Source organism: Lolium perenne, chromosome 2 (genome assembly GCF_019359855.2).
Source record: "Lolium perenne isolate Kyuss_39 chromosome 2, Kyuss_2.0, whole genome shotgun sequence".
NCBI lineage: Eukaryota > Viridiplantae > Streptophyta > Magnoliopsida > Poales > Poaceae > Lolium > Lolium perenne.
In genome coordinates, this window is record NC_067245.2 from 66,358,861 (window position 1) to 66,374,414 (window position 15,554).

General features: G+C 48.8%; 1 protein-coding gene across 1 annotated transcript; it reads right to left on the minus strand.

Annotated features, from left to right (window-relative positions):
* Positions 1-3,974: 3,974 nt before the first annotated feature.
* On the minus strand, positions 3,975-9,665 carry LOC127328619 (uncharacterized). The gene is made up of 4 exons (XM_071825358.1): positions 9,596-9,665; positions 7,975-9,076; positions 7,729-7,886; positions 3,975-4,162 (listed from the first exon to the last, which is right to left on the minus strand). Exons 1-4 carry the CDS (start codon positions 9,663-9,665, stop codon positions 4,113-4,115), a joined length of 1,380 nt encoding a protein of 459 aa, XP_071681459.1. The 3' UTR covers positions 3,975-4,112.
* Positions 9,666-15,554: the final 5,889 nt, after the last annotated feature.

The following is a 15,554-nucleotide window of genomic DNA, read 5'->3' on the forward strand; positions in this document are numbered from 1 at the left end:
CGGTCAAAGGACCCTATGGGCACGGAGAATATGATCATTGAGTATGCCTCAACCGACATGTTTGGAGACTTTAACTAGTCCCATTATCTCCTTAGTGAATGATTTATTCATGTCCATTTTTGTTGTTGTAATAGAAAATATATATTGTATTTCACAATATATTTTTATTAGCACTTTGGTATGAATAAGATTGAATGTCTTCTATATATTTGATAAATATTTCCACAATGGAAACTCTCTAATTCTATATATAGATTTCTACGGGATTCAATCCAATGGATGAGGAACAAGTATTTAAAAAGGTACCATCTCTATTGTTTGAATTGTACTACACGTACATCCAACCCGTAGCACATGTTGCCTATAAATCAATTCCATTGGTCATGATTTGCATCAAGCTAAGTTTCCTTAATAATTGAATATTATGTAGCTCAATTTGAGGTTCTCATATAGTCCCTCGATCGAATGCATTCGAGGTGATATTTGTGGCCTCTTCTAACCATAGTGTGGACTGAAATCGAATTATAATCAATTCGAATGGATAATGATGCAAAATTCTCTTCATGTCCCTCCAATAATTATTGCATGGCTTTCGAAGATTGGAGTTTAGCACTTTGTCACATATGTCCATACACAAAAGGTTTGGTTGAATATCTAAGCAAGAGGATCGGGCTCGTTGCATGACCTTTGTTAATGAGTTGAAATTTTACCAACTTCACGTTGGAATCATGCGGCTTTACACACCCTTGACTAACTAACTGCATACTGCAGAACTTCCCCTCTGTAATTGATACGTGGAAATCCTCCGAGCATTTCCCATCTGCGTAAGTTCGGAATCGCTTCACGCGTACCAATCTCACCACCGCAGCGTACATCATAGGCCCACAAATTAGGGATCTATGTGGGGTACAGATCTCCGTCAATCACTAAGTACCTTGAACTCCTCATAAGGGATCTGTTCATAGCCTCATACGTTGATTGCAAATATTGAAGGATGGATACTTCCAGGCATTAGGAGGAGATTTCAAGTACCAAATAGAATGCCAGGAAATTATTTGGAACTTCACGTTCCTCCTCATGTCCACGTACTCAAAAATATGGACTATACGTCTAGGATTCACAAATTTGCAACAATTCGCAAATAACCTGCCAGATTCATTTACTGATCTCAAAGGTGTTATGTAATCCTTTAATCCGGCTAGAAATGCGCCCGAAAGAGTGGAGGTACCAATAAAAACCACTCAACTCCCTATTTCTTAAAAGAGGGGGAGTAGTACGGCCTCTAACTAGGATCTAGCTTCCTACAAGCAACAAGGAAACACGAGGAAAAATCCTCTGAATCAGTAAATACATATCAACCTAGCGTTGATAAACACCTGATGGGTAGTATACACCCAGTGGACGGGAAACCTCCACAACCTAGCTTCAGTTTGCACACACTGGCTAGGACATCGGAACACCCGGACTCACGCGTATTGGAAAATCACGAAGAGTCATCATGGGTGCTTAGATTTCCTCCAACTATATCGATTCTGGAGAATCATATGATTAAAGCCTACAAATGTCGATAATATTTCTCTTGTATGATTGCAAACATCCTTCATAATGATTCATATCCAAAGACCATGGCCATGGCAGTGTAAACCACTTGCTTGGATTGAAACAATCAAAGGATGCAATCCAAGCAGAATTAGCCTCGCTCCTCCAAATGAATTCCCTATGCGGTTCAATATGCTCTCTTCCAGCAACGGAACGAGATAACAAGGTGGTGAGAAAGCAAGGCTTGTAGCACAAGGTCGGATTTACGCAGAGATCCGAGACCTAATCTCCAGACGCGAGTGAAATCCTATTTCCGGTACATTATATCATTGGCAGTACAAAATCATCTATATATGCAGTTGATAGATGTAATGACTACATATCCAAGTGGATCACTAGATTTGGTCATGTATGGTTCTCGATGGAATCACAATCCGAATCGAAATGAAATTCAACATGTTTATGTAAATTTAATAAGTCACAACATGGCTTATTGTTGTCGGTATATTCTGGTACAACCGATGTAGTGAGTTTGTTATACACAAGAATTACTCCTACAATGATGATTACTCATGCGTTTTTGTCATACACAAGTATTTCTCTTGCAATGATGAAGCACGTGATCATCCTAAAGGCGGAATTTGAGATGAAGAATTTGGTTTAACCCAAACAATGCTTGATACTACAAGTCAAGCTACTTCACTCAAGTATTATGGTACACCAAGTTGCCTATATTATAAATATTGGAGAAACTGAAATGGACAAGTCATATCCATCTCCCATGCCGGTTGTTCGATCTCTAGACGTAGAGAAAGATTCACTCAAACCACGGGATGATGTAGAAGGGATGTTGGAACTTGAAGTTCCATATCTCAGTGCCATTGGACTCACCAATGCAATTGGTTGGGAATCAAGAATATCTTTCGATATCTCCAAGGCACCACACATTACTTGACATATTCTTGTAATTTCAGAGAAATCTGAACTCCAATATCATCAGGATACACTGATGTTGGCTACTTGAATGATCCCCACAATGTGTATCAACATGGTAGAATTGTCGCTCCATTGATGTCTTCGAGACAGACTCTGGTGACTACACCTACCAATCATTCTAAAATACAATGCCGCGTTAACACGTGTAGCTTTATGGAATGATAAACCACATATATGAGTCATGTGGTATTGGTTCTCTTGAACCATCAATCATTATCTACACAGATAATGTTGCTTGTGTTGCATGGATGCAAACATGATACATCAAGAGCAATATCACTAAGCATATTGCCTCTAGATTGTTTTATCTCCATGAACTTCAGAAGAGTTGGGGAATAAATATCTTGCAAGTCAAATCACACAATAATGTTGTTGGTTTGTTCACGAAGTCTCTGCCAATTTCAACGTTTCAGAAGTATTTTATGGAATTGATATGCGACGGCTTCCAAAATTGCAAGAATTAGGGGGAGTATCTTCCTGAATCAATCATGTTCAAAGCATCATATTACACTCTTTTTCCCTTCATGAGTTTACTACACAGGTTCTCATCAAGGTTTTTAATGAGGTAATATCAACACAAGATGATATGTCATATTTTCTGTTTTCCCTAACGGGAGTTTTTAGGAAAGTATATACGACAAATATTGTTCTCTAAACTCTATGGGTTTTTCCCTTTTACAAGGTTTTTCTCATATTGAGTTAACAAAGAGACAATACCAATTATATGCTGTGTCATTTTCTCCTTATTTTCCCACTGGGTTTTGAAGGAGTTTTAACAACATATCTAACTTTTATATGTTGCACAATTTTCTCCTTATTTTCCCACTGGGTTTTAAGGAGTTTTAGCAACATAACATACACACTACTCTCCTCATATTTTTCCCACAGGGTTTTTAGAGGAGATGATTCCAAAGATGATTCTAGAGATGACCAAGCACAAGGACAAGGAAGGATTAGGGGGAGTGTTAGGATTGAATTAATAGGTTAATTAAAGGGGTAATCCTCCCTCATGTAATTCTCTATGTTGATTGGTTTGTCAACAGACACAACCTTTCCTCACACCTCTTCGAACAGACGTGACCCATATTCGCGTCTCTTCCCCTTGTATATAAGTTGTGAATCATCAATGGAACAGAACAGTTGAATCATTTGTTGTCTCTCTCCTTTGCCTCTCCACTTTACTTTTAACAGTTTTGACATGTTTTTTATTTACATTTTGCACCACAATATGAACACACAGGATACCAAAAATCTTCCCCAGCCGAACTACTACTAAATGCTCGGCTAAGTGCTCTCCCCTTTAGGCTTTGTCTCATTCTATCTCTCGTCATCACTCGATCTTTACCAAAAAGTCTTATGAGGAACCTTTCAATTGGATTTGCTAATAGGAATTTCAACAAAATACCATTTCATCCGTTACATCATAGCACAGTTCAATATCATAATAGGAAGACAGAATCCCAGTGGCTGGGCTGCTTGCTGTAGCTCCATGTGTTCATGGCTGGGCTAGCAAGAGCTAAGATTGAGCTTCCTCTCTTGGTAGCAGGGGGTGTTTATTGTCCAAGAGCAAGAGATTTTCAACTTGCATTTGCAATTCTTTGCATTGGTAGCTCAAATGTGAACAAATCTGCAACATAAAGACAACAGGAATTATAAGTCCTAATTCCTCTTGCAGAAAGTATATACAGAAGGATCCAAAGAAGTACCGATTTCATGAATTTGATACAGAAGACACACTGGTTCTTAAAAAAAACTCTACAGCATATATTGCAAGTGACAGCTGTAGCATTAGAACTATCACCCATTGTGGTTAACAAAAGAAGCCATCACGTTAGTACAACTCTTGCTTAGAAAAGTGCCACACCATATTAAGCAATCACACTATGGTGAAATGAAGCGAGCAAGAGGCATCAAGTCTTCTCGGGTTCAGGAATTTGATACAAAAGAGGTTCTTAAAAAAAACTATGGCATATAGTAATTTGCAAGTAGCCAGTTGTAGCAACAGAACTATATCAACCATTGTGGTTAACTGAAGAAGCCATCACGTTAGTACAATTCTTGCTTACAAAAGAAGCCATCAGGTTAGTAATAGATTTGTTGTTTACACTCAAATTTTATGGCTCCGAGGATATTTCAGACAAATCTCCAGCTCACAGCTAGCTAATTTGCCAAAGAATAAAACTCAAAATAACAGCTTTACCTTCACAACCGTACAACCAGCCCAAACAAACAGGTCCTAAGCAATCACACTATGGTTAATGAAGCGAGATACATCAAGTCCACTCGTGTAGTGTATATAGTAACAAAACAAGACTCACATTTGCGTGTTTTTTTTTCGAACCAGGGGAAATATCATCCCAGCTTCTGCATCGGCTTTTTTATTAGATTATTCACAACACCTTACAAGAGCAATACAAAAGATCAAACTCAAAGCCACCTCGCTAAACCTACAGAGGGATGAGGGGGTGACAATTCACCAACTCACATCAACCAAAAACCAAATGTCTTCCCAGACCGTCCAATAGCAGATGAGAAACACATCCAGTCAAGCAGACTCTCAACATACGCCAACGCACACGCCATAGAAGTTGCTACCGCCGTCTTCCTCGACTCCATCTTCAAGAGAGATCATCGCATTGACCATGCTAGGCCTGCCATCGATGCCGCCACGGCGCCAGACAACTCCACCATCCTGCGCGAGTCCATCACACTGCATCCGTCCCGAGACACCACTGTACCATGCATGCCGCAGCGACACGACGATGCCGACACAGCAAAAGCACACCGCTCCACCTCAGCACCACCGCCTTCCGTTGTCTGCTCCAAAAACGATGCCCCCAACAGGGAGAACGGCGTTGCGCATCGCCATCGTCCGATCCGGGAGACCTGGGTCTAGGGTTTCCCTCAGAGCAGCCCAGGTGAAGAACGCAGACTGCAGAGACAATGCCTTCAACAAGGTAACGACGAAACACGCCGCCATCATCCGCCATGACCGAAGTCCGGGCCGGCTTTCACCGGCAGCTGCGCCTCGCCATCGGGAGCTAGGCGACGGATCACGAGATCCGCCACGGCTAGCCACACAACTAGCCGATCTCCTCCGGCGAGAGAGAAGACCACCCCCACGGTGCCACAGTCAGCGGCACCAGATGCCCGCCACCTGCCACAAGGCGACACCGTCCCCGCCATCCAGGGCCGCCGCCCTTGGTGTCGTGATCCCAGACCTTGAGGAGCAGGACGAGATCCGTCTCCATCACCGCCTGCCCGACGATGCCGAGGCGAGGATGGAAGGAGAGGACCCCGCCGCCAGGTTCCGGGGTTGCGCCGCCGCCCCCATCACCGTCCGCCCGACGAGGCCGCGGCGAGGAAGCGAGGAGAGGCCGCGCCACTAGCCGGGGCAACGCCGCTGCCGCCATCACCGCCCGCCCGGCGAGAGGGCCGCGCCGCCATCATCCTCCAAGTGCTGGGGCCATCCCCCAGCGCGGAGGCGAGCCTCCATCCGTCGCACCAGGGGACCACGTGAGGATCCCCGCCGCCTCCATCACCGGCCACGCCAGGCTTCACCGGCGGCGGCCTCCGGGGACGACGAGGAGGGGGGAGGAGGAGGGGAAGGCGGCGGTGGTGGGGGCTAGGATTCCGCCCCGAGTCGCCCTGGAGGGGAACGACCCGAGCGGGAAAGGAGCCGGTGCCCTACCCCGTTGGGAGGCAGCGGCCTGGATGTAGCCGGGGAGGTCACGTGCGTTGTCCAGGGAGTAGAGGCAGCGTTCCATCGCTGGGAGGCAGCAGCTTGGTCCAGGGAGCGGGGGTGGCGTCCTGTAGCCGTGGAGGTCGTGTGCGCTATCCAGGGAGTAGAGGCAGCGCTCCGACGCTGGGAGGCGGCGACCTGGGAACAAGTGGCATCTAGTTCCTAGCGTTGGTAGGTGAGGTGTCGAACTGGGTGAAGTAGGTGCCTGCAATGGCCAGCATGAGCAGGGGCGGAGGTGGAAGGGCGGTAGTAGAGTTTAGACTGCCGCCTAAGCCCTGGAGTAAACCCCCGTCAAGGTGGGTGAAGCTATCAAGCGATGGCTCGTTCTCGAGCCAGTCTGCCGGTCTCGGCATGGTCTTACGGAATGATGAAGGAAATCCTATATTTATAGCTTGTTGTCATATTGACGACTGCCCAAGCAAATTGGAGGCAGAACTGACAGTAGGAGTGGAAGGGCTGAAGCTTGTTCTAGCTCACTCCGACATGCCAATCTTGGTGGAATCGGATTGTTCTCAACTTATTGAAGCGGTCAAGGCAGTGTCTGTTGATAGATCAGCTTCTCTACATTGGGTTCATGAGATTAGAAGTTTAGTTAATCAATGTAGAGAGTGTGTTGCATTAAGGTGGAACGAGAACAGGTTAGGGTTAGTGATTCTCTTGCTGATCTAGCAAGATTACAACGATGTACTCTGTTATTGTTGGGTTCTGGACCTAAAGCTGCTCTTCGGTTGCTAGAACTCGACTGCCCTGTAGCCCGACCTGATTAATAAAGTTCCTATTTACCCCGCAAAAAAAAAGGCTGCGGGGGTCATTGAGGACAAGGCGGGTGAGCGACAGGGTTGGGTCGAGGCCTCAGTTGGGTTGGATCTGGAACCTTCTTCTTATTATTTTTTTCTTTTCTGACATGGTCCGAGATTAATTCAGGTACTTGACTACAAAACTGACAAGCTTCTTCTACTGAGTTAGCTGGTATTCTACTGAGTTAACCGGTCAACTGAAAGTGGTAGCATTTTCGGACCTAGGACACTCGTTTCAGTTTTGGAATGACAACTACTTTCATGATGTTCTCGGAAGCACAATGCTGATACAATAGTCGCTGTTACTACATTGGTAGGATTCTACTAACTCAAAATGCTCCATCGAAATACAAACATCACATGCAATTTTATCGCATTGTGCATATCCCTAGGGGTAGTAGAAATATCCTATAATCACATTGTGCATATCCCTAGGGTGTAATCAGCACATGTTTGACAGATCTAATTTGCCAGACATCAGATTTGAACGACCACAATAAATGCATAGCATAGACAAATTGTTTGCTAAGCAAATACAAAAGACCATGCCAACACATGGCGTCGGGAACCACCAATGAATTGACTGAGCCACACAATGATCTCAATTCAGCTAGCAAGGGAATTATGCATTTTGTGTCTTGGCATTATTTATACCTTCATTATTCATTGGGCAATGCGTTGTGCGGTGACGTGGTTTCTTCCTTGCAATGCGCGGAATGTGCAGTTCAGAGTTCTTTGCCTTGATGTACTTGGCCAACTCCTCGAAAGATTCAGGTATAGAGTGGTACTCATGAAACATGAGTCCTTTTGTCCTACATAAGAAGAGAGAAGTCAATCACAATGTAGTATCGGACATGATACGTGCAAGGAAGGAAAGTGAGAAAACATAGGAGTACTTACCACTCATGAGGATGGCAGTAGGTGAGAAGATGATCAACAATGGTGAAGGGGCGAACGGAGGGGCGGATCCTATCCTTCCCGTCGTGTATTTGGCATGACACTGCTAATTGCTCAGAGAAACCTGTACTTACCGAGTGCACCACCACGGGGCGACCGCGTAGAGTGTGGTAAATGGAGTTGCAGCTCACAGAAGGGAGGTCGCTGGCCAAAACAGATAGGCATCTATCTCCATTGAGGAACAGCGCGTGGCCACCGAGGCAGCTCACTGGGATCAGCTTGCCATGATCGATGTCCAGAGCAAATAGCTTGTAGGCATTTTGGTGGAACGGATCCGCGCCACAGGGTCGTGCAGTTGAATGGTGGACGGCAAGCAGCACTTGCCCACGGCACTCCACAAGGAAGTACTTGCATTGTCTTGGATCACCGAAATCATCTGGAACACGAGCAAGAACAGGATGGGGCGATCTTGGGTACAGCTGCATGATCTCTCTCGAGCAGCCCATGGTGGCGTAAAGCCTTCCTTGGAAGGGCAAGACGCACCTTAGGAAAAGCCCTCGATGGAGCACCTCCCAAGTTGGGCGGCCAACCTCAGCGCCTAGCACTACTGCTGTCGACGGGAACCAGACAACGACGGCAATGGAGGTCGCGGATGCGCTACAGACCGCGGCATGCATGCCAAGGACAGAGTTCCGGTTACTGACCGCATCGTGGAAAACGGGGACGAGGGACGGGAGGTCGACCACGACTCGTGTGAAGGGATGTAGCACCCGGATGGCGATGGTGCGCTTGTTCACGAGGATTAGGAGTCCTTGAGTGAAGCCGACGATCCTATGGTTCCGGAGCTCCGGCAGGTGGACATGGAGGCGCCTGGCCGTGCGCGTGTGGAATAGGGTGATCTCGCAGGTGTCGTCCGGGCGGACCGCGTCGCCGTCACAGAGGGCGACCCAACCGCGCGGCAATAGATCCGATTTCCGAAGGGTGGGATCGCGCGCGTCGCTCGTGCAGGCGCGCCAGCCGGAACAGACGGCGCGGAAGACGATGTAGTCTACCACGTCTCCGGCCAGCAGCTGGCTAGTGACGAGGTGAACGAGTAATGCTACATCTACGGACGGTTTTATACAAAATCCAGGTTACGGACATACGTGGAGGGCAGCGGTTGAATTGATGTCCTACAATCACGGGGCATAAAACGATTTGAACCAACTGAAAATCAACACGTCTGTCCGTAAGCTCATTCCGTAAGAGGTAGTCCGTAAGTCCAGCATTGTTGCTCTCGCTTGCGGGTGCCATTTTGGTCTCTGAACCGAATAAGACAGGGAGGAAGAAGCCTTGTCGGATCCGGAAAATCGGAAGAAACATATAAGTAGAGAAGATGTAGTAAGAAGGAACTTACGCCGCGGAAGCAGCCGCCAGTGTCGGGGTGAAAAGAAGTCCAAATAACCGAAAGTACGCAGCGAAACTCAGGGACTCAGGAACAAACTATTCCTGCCTGTGTGAGATACGGTTGGCAAAAAAATTATAACCTTTATCTTCTCCGGAGAGGAAATAGATGCAGTGCTTGCTGCTATGAAGGTGGACACGACTCCGGGGCCGGACGGCCTCCCGGTCACCTTCTTCAAACAGTTCTCGCACTTGGTGAAGCCTATGATCATGGATATTGCCAATGACTTTGCCCTTGGGAGGGTAGACATTGCTAGGCTTAATTTTGGAATCCTCACCCTTATCCCTAAAATCGCTGGGCGGAGGATATAAGACATTTTAGTCCGATTGCGCTGATTAATGTGATTTTTAAATTTGTTGCCAAAGCTTATGCCACTAGGCTATCCCCTATTGCGACAGGACCATTAGTCGTTCCCAATCCGCCTTTATCAAAGGGAGATACATTCACGAGGGCGTTCTCGCCCTCCAAGAAATCATCCATGAATCCAAATCCAGGAAGCTTAGGGGAGTCTTCCTCAAATTGGACTTCGAGAAAGCCTATGATCGGGTGAACTGGCCCTTCCTCCATGAGGTTCTTATAGGCAAGGGTTTTGAGCCCGCTTGGGTGCACAGGGCCCTCATTCTGGTCTCGGGAGGCCAGACTGCAATCTTCATTAATGGAGACATTGGGAACTACTTTCGCAACGGCCGCGGGGTGCGCCAGGGTGACCCCTATCCCTTATTCTCTTCTACTACGTTGTCGAAGCCCTAGCTGCTATTCTAGATAAAGCTAGAGGGGTCGGTCATATTGCGGGGGTAATCCCACACTTGATCCCTGGGGGTATCTCACTTGCAATATGCTGACGACACCATTATTATGATCCAGCCCGATGATTTGGCTGTGGCCAATTTGAAGTACATTCTGCTCTGTTTTGAGAGCATATCGGGGCAAAGGATCAATTTCCACAAAAGTGAGGTTATGGTGTTAGGTATGGATCAGGAAGATGGGCCCAGGATCGCGCGTATGCTCAACTGTAAACTTGGGTCCTTTCCATTCTCATACCTGGGGTTGCCGATCAGTGATCGCGCTCTCACTGCCACGGACTGGGGTCCTCTTTGTTAGAGTATATATCTGTATATTGTAGTTTCCCCATATGTTAGGGGGCTTCCTGCATATTAGCACCTGTACATGTACTATATATTGTGGCCTTTGGCCCCCTGGTAATACAACACGCATATTCCTCTAACATGGTATCAGAGCAAAATAATTGATCCTCTAGTCTACTACGTGTTCCGGCCGCGCTGCCCGGTCTTCTCCGTGCGTGGCCGCCGGCCGCCCGCCTCCCCCGCCGGCCGTCGCCCCTCCTCTGGCCGCCTCCCGCTGCCGGCCGCCCGGCCACCTGCATCGATCGCTGGCCGCCCGCCCGTCCCGCGCGTGGAGATCCCGGCTGCCGTCCGTCCGTCCCGTGCCCGTCGCCTGCTGCCTGCTCTCCGGCCGCACGTCCCGCGCGTGGCCGCGTGTGGTCAATCTCCCTGCTGCAATCTCCCTGGCCGCGTGTGGCCCTCCTAGCGCCAATCTCCCTGCTGCCTCATCCCTGCCCTCTCAATCTCCCTTCTGCCTCCTGAGATCGATCTCCCTTCTGCGTCCTGAGTTGACTTCCGTCTGAAGAAAAAAAAAAGAAAAAAAGAAAAAAAAAAGAGCTATGTCTTCTGCTGATCCCGCCCCTTCTTTGGGCCCACCTTCGGTACTTGGTATTTGTCCGCTGCCTCCGTGCATGACTGCTAGCTATTCTTCGTCGCCGCTTGCGGCCTCTTCACGCGGCTCTGCCCGCGCTTCACCGACTCCGTCTACGTCGGCTCGCCGCTCTTCACCGACTTTCGCGGCCTCTTCCCGCGGCTCTGGCCGTGCTTCGCCGATTTTGTCTCCCTCGGCCTGCCGCTCTACATCGACTTTTGCGGCCTCTTTACGCGGCTCTGCCCGCGCTTCGCCGACTTCGTCTATGTCGGCCTGCCGCTCTACATCGACTTTTGCGGCCTCTTCACGCGGCTCTGGCCGCGCTTCGTCGCCTCCGTCTGCGTCGGCATGCCGCTCTACATCGACTTTCGCGGCCTCTTCACGTGGTTATGACCGCGCTTTGCCGACTCTATCTTCATCGGCGTGTTGCTCTCCGTCACCCCCTTTGGTGGCCTCTGTGCGTGTGGATAATAGCTCCTCGTCGGCACCTGATTGTACTTCGACCTCTCCAGTCGCGCCCCTCTCTGCGCATGAGATAGCGCAGCTTTACTGCCTGCTTGATGCTTGGGATTCCAGTTTACGTCAGCAGCCTCGCGGTCCGAGTCTCCGCCCTCGTCCTCATTGCACCTACTGTGGCAAGGTTGGCCACACTTCCTCCACCTGCTGGACGCGGGATCCCAGTTTACGTCAGCAGTTCCAGGATCGTCAGCAGGCTGGCTCTTCAGGATCTTCTGCAGTTGCACTCTCTGATCAGGACATTCTCAGGGGTCTTCGTGGTCTGCTCGCTACTCCAGACTCTTCCTCGCCGGGTGCTGCTGGTTCTGTGACTGGCTCTTCGCCTTCTGCGCGACCACCACTTTCTACACAGTCAGGTACGTCCCCGTGGTATCTGGATTCTGGAGCTTCCTTTCATATGACCTCTGAGTCTTCTATCCTGTCTGCTCTTCGGTCTCTTATTTCTCCTGTCCGTGTTGTCACGGCTGATGGTACCTCTATTCCCGTTTCTAGTACAGGCACCCTTTCTACTCCCTCTTTCTCTGTCCCTGATGTTTCTCATGTTCCTCGCCTTCAGATGAACCTTTTCTCTGCTAGCCAGCTCACCGATTCTGGTTGTCGCGTCATTCTTGACGCTGAGTCTTGTGCGGTTCAGGATCGTCGCACACAGGCCCTGGTTGGAGCTGGCCCTCGTAGCCGTCAGTCTCCGGGGCTTTGGGAGTTAGACTGGCTTCGTGTTCCTTCCGCTGCCACTTCATCTGCCAGTTCTCCTCCGGTTGTTGCCTCTGTCACCGACTCTTTTCAGCAGTGGCATCATCGTCTTGGTCACCTTTGTGACTCTTGCCTGTCGTCTTTGGTTCATCGTGGCCTTCTGGGGTCTATCTCTGGAGATGGGTCGTTACACTGTTAGGGTTGTAGGTTAGGCAAACAGATTCAGCTTCCCTATCCTACTAGTGTGTTTGTCTCTCAGCGACCGTTCGATTTAGTCCATTCAGATGTTTGTGGTCCGGCTCCCTTCGCTTCGAAAGGGGGCCATCGATACTATATCTTATTCATTGATGATTTTTCACGGTACACCTGGGTGTTTTTCATGCACTCTCGCAGTGAGGTGCTCTCTATTTATCAGCGTTTTGCGGCCATGGTCCGCACTTAGTATTCTTCACCCATTCGCGTGTTCCGTGCTGATTCTGCTGGTGAGTATATCTTTCAGCACCTTCGTGGTGTCCTTGCTGAGGAGGGCACCCTCGCTCAGTTTTCTTGTCCCGGCGCGCATGCTCAAAATGGCGTCGCCGAGCATAAGCATCGTCATCTTCTTGAGACCACCCGTGCTATGATGATTGCTTCTTCTCTTCCGCCACATTTCTGGGCTGAGGCTGTCGCTACGTCGGCCCACCTTATTAACATTCAGTCTTCCGCTGCTCTACAGGGTGTCATTCCTCTCGAGGGTCTTTCTGGTGTTTCTCCAGACTACTCGACTCTCCATTCATTTGGTTGCGTCTGCTATGTCCTTCTGCCTCCTCGCGAACGCACCAAATCGATCGCTCGATGCGGTGAGTGTGTTTTTCTCGGATACAGTGATGAGCATAAGGGCTATCGCTGTTGGGACCCCATTGGTCGTCGGATGCGCATCTCTCGTGACGTCACATTTGATGAGACGCGTCCCTTCTATCCTCGCCCCACCTCGGGTACTTACCCGGTGGATGATATCTCTTTTCTTCTTTTTCCGGATGCACCCCCTGCTGTCCCTCCTCCCCTCCCTCCTACTTCTGATGCGCCCCCTTCGACGCCATTCTCTCGTTCGTCTAGTCCACCTAGTACTCCTCGTTCTCCGGCTTCGGCTCCTTCCGATTCTGTCCCTTCTTCCTCTTCTTCTGATGACTTGTCTTCTGCAGATGACCTTCCCCCTTCTCGGCCTGTTCGTCAGCGTCGTGCTCCAGTTCGTTACTCTCCTAGTCAGTATGGTCTCTCTGTCGTTTCCGAGCCGACTTCTTATCGGGATGCCGAGCGTCATCTTGAATGGCAGCTTGCCATGGCTGAGGAGATCGCTGCGCTTGAGCGCACTGGCACTTGGGATCTTGTTTCTCCCCCTTCTGGTGTTCGTCCCATCACGTGTAAGTGGGTCTATAAAATTAAGACTCGCTCTGATGGATCTCTTGAGCGCTATAAAGCGCGTCTTGTGCCTCGTGGTTTTCAGCAGGAGCACGGCCGTGACTATGATGAGACTTTTGCCCCTGTGGCTCATATGACTACTGTGCGTACCCTTCTTGCTGTTGCCTCTGTTCGCCGCTGGTCTGTCTCCCGGCTTGATGTTCGAGAATGCTTTTCTTAATGGCGAGTTGAGTGAGGAGGTTTACATGCAGCCTCCTCCTGGGTATTCTGTTCCCGATGGGATGGTTTGTCGTCTTCGACGTTCTCTCTATGGTCTCAAACAGGCCCCTCGTGCCTGGTTTGAGCGCTTTGCCTCTGTGGTGATTCTTTGCTGGTTTCTCTCCTAGTCTTCATGATCCAGCACTTTTTCGTTCACACTTCTCCTCGTGGACGCACCCTTCTCCTTCTCTATGTTGATGATATGATCATTACTGGTGATGATTCTGAGTATATTGCCTTTGTAAAGGCTCGTCTTCGTGATCAGTTTCTCATGACTGATCTTGGTCCTCTTCGCTATTTTCTTGGGATTGAGGTTTCCTCCACTTCTGATGGCTTTTCTATCTCTCAGGAGAAGTACATTCAGGATCTTCTTGCTCGTCTTGCTCTTGGGGATGAGCGCACGGTTGATACTCCTATGGAGCTTAATGTTAAGCTTCGTCCCTGCGATGGTGATCCTCTTCCTGATCCCACACGTTATCGTCATCTTGTTGGGAGTCTTGTTTTTCTTGTTGTCACTCGTCCTGATATTTCTTATCCTATTCATATTCTGAGTCAGTTTGTCTCAGCTCCTACCACTGTTCACTACAGTCATCTCCTCCGTGTTCTTCGTTACCTTCGTGGCACGATCACTCGTCGCCTTTTCTTTCCTCGTTCTAGCTCTCTCCAGCTCCAGTGCTACTCGGATGCTACGTGGGCGAGTGATCCTACGGATCGTCGTTCACTTTACGCTTCTTGTGTGTTTCTTGGTGGTTCGCTTGTTGCTTGGAAGACGAAGAAACAGGTAGCGGTTTCTCGTTCGAGTGTTGAGGCTGAGCTGCGGGCTATGGCTTTGTTGATTGCTGAGGTGACCTGGTTACGGTGGTTGCTTGCAGATTTTGGGGTCTCTGTTACGACACCCACTCCACTTTTGTCCGACGATCTGGGTGCTATCAGTATTGCACGTGATCCGGTCAAGCATGAGCTGACCAAGCATATTGGTGTTGATGCTTTTTATACACGTGCTCAGGTGCAGGATGAGGTTGTTGCGGTTCATTATGTGCCTTCAGATTTGCAGTTGGCGGATTTCTTTACAAAGGCACAAACTCGAGCGCAGCATGACTTTTTACTCTCCAAACTCAGTGTTGTGGATCCACCATGAGTTTGCGGGGGGGTGTTAGAGTATATATCTGTATATTGTAGTTTCCCCATATGTTAGGGGGCTTCCTGCATATTAGCACCTGTACATGTACTATATATTGTGGCCTTTGGCCCCCTGGTAATACAACATGCATATTCCTCTAACACTCTTGCGGCCAAGGTAGGTAAGCGCGCCAAGCCGTGGATGGGGAAGCTTATGTCCTCTGAGGCTAGGCTGACCCTCATTAACGCTTGTTTATCTAGCCTACCGCTTCATGCCATGGCAGTTTGCCTTCTGGGGGAGGGGCTGCACATCATTATGGATAGACACCGATCACGCTTCTATTGGGAAGCCAACAGTACCAAGCGGAAATACCACTGGGTGAGGTGGTCGGCGATCTGTATGCCAAAGAGCCTGGGGGAGGCTTGGCATTGTGGACACCAGGCT

What these genes read in the sequence shown, in the direction of transcription:
- LOC127328619 (XM_071825358.1), bottom strand. Translation starts at nt 9,665, where the DNA reads ATGTCTACCCTCCCAAGGGCAAAGTCATTGGCAATATCCATGATCATA. An exon ending in TACTGCCATCCTCATGAGTG is followed by an intron (nt 7,887 to 7,974) that starts GTAAGTACTCCT and finishes CTTCTTATGTAG; the next exon opens with GACAAAAGGACTCATGTTTC. An exon ending in TTGCCCAATGAATAATGAAG is followed by an intron (nt 4,163 to 7,728) that starts GTATAAATAATG and finishes TTTATGTTGCAG; the next exon opens with ATTTGTTCACATTTGAGCTA.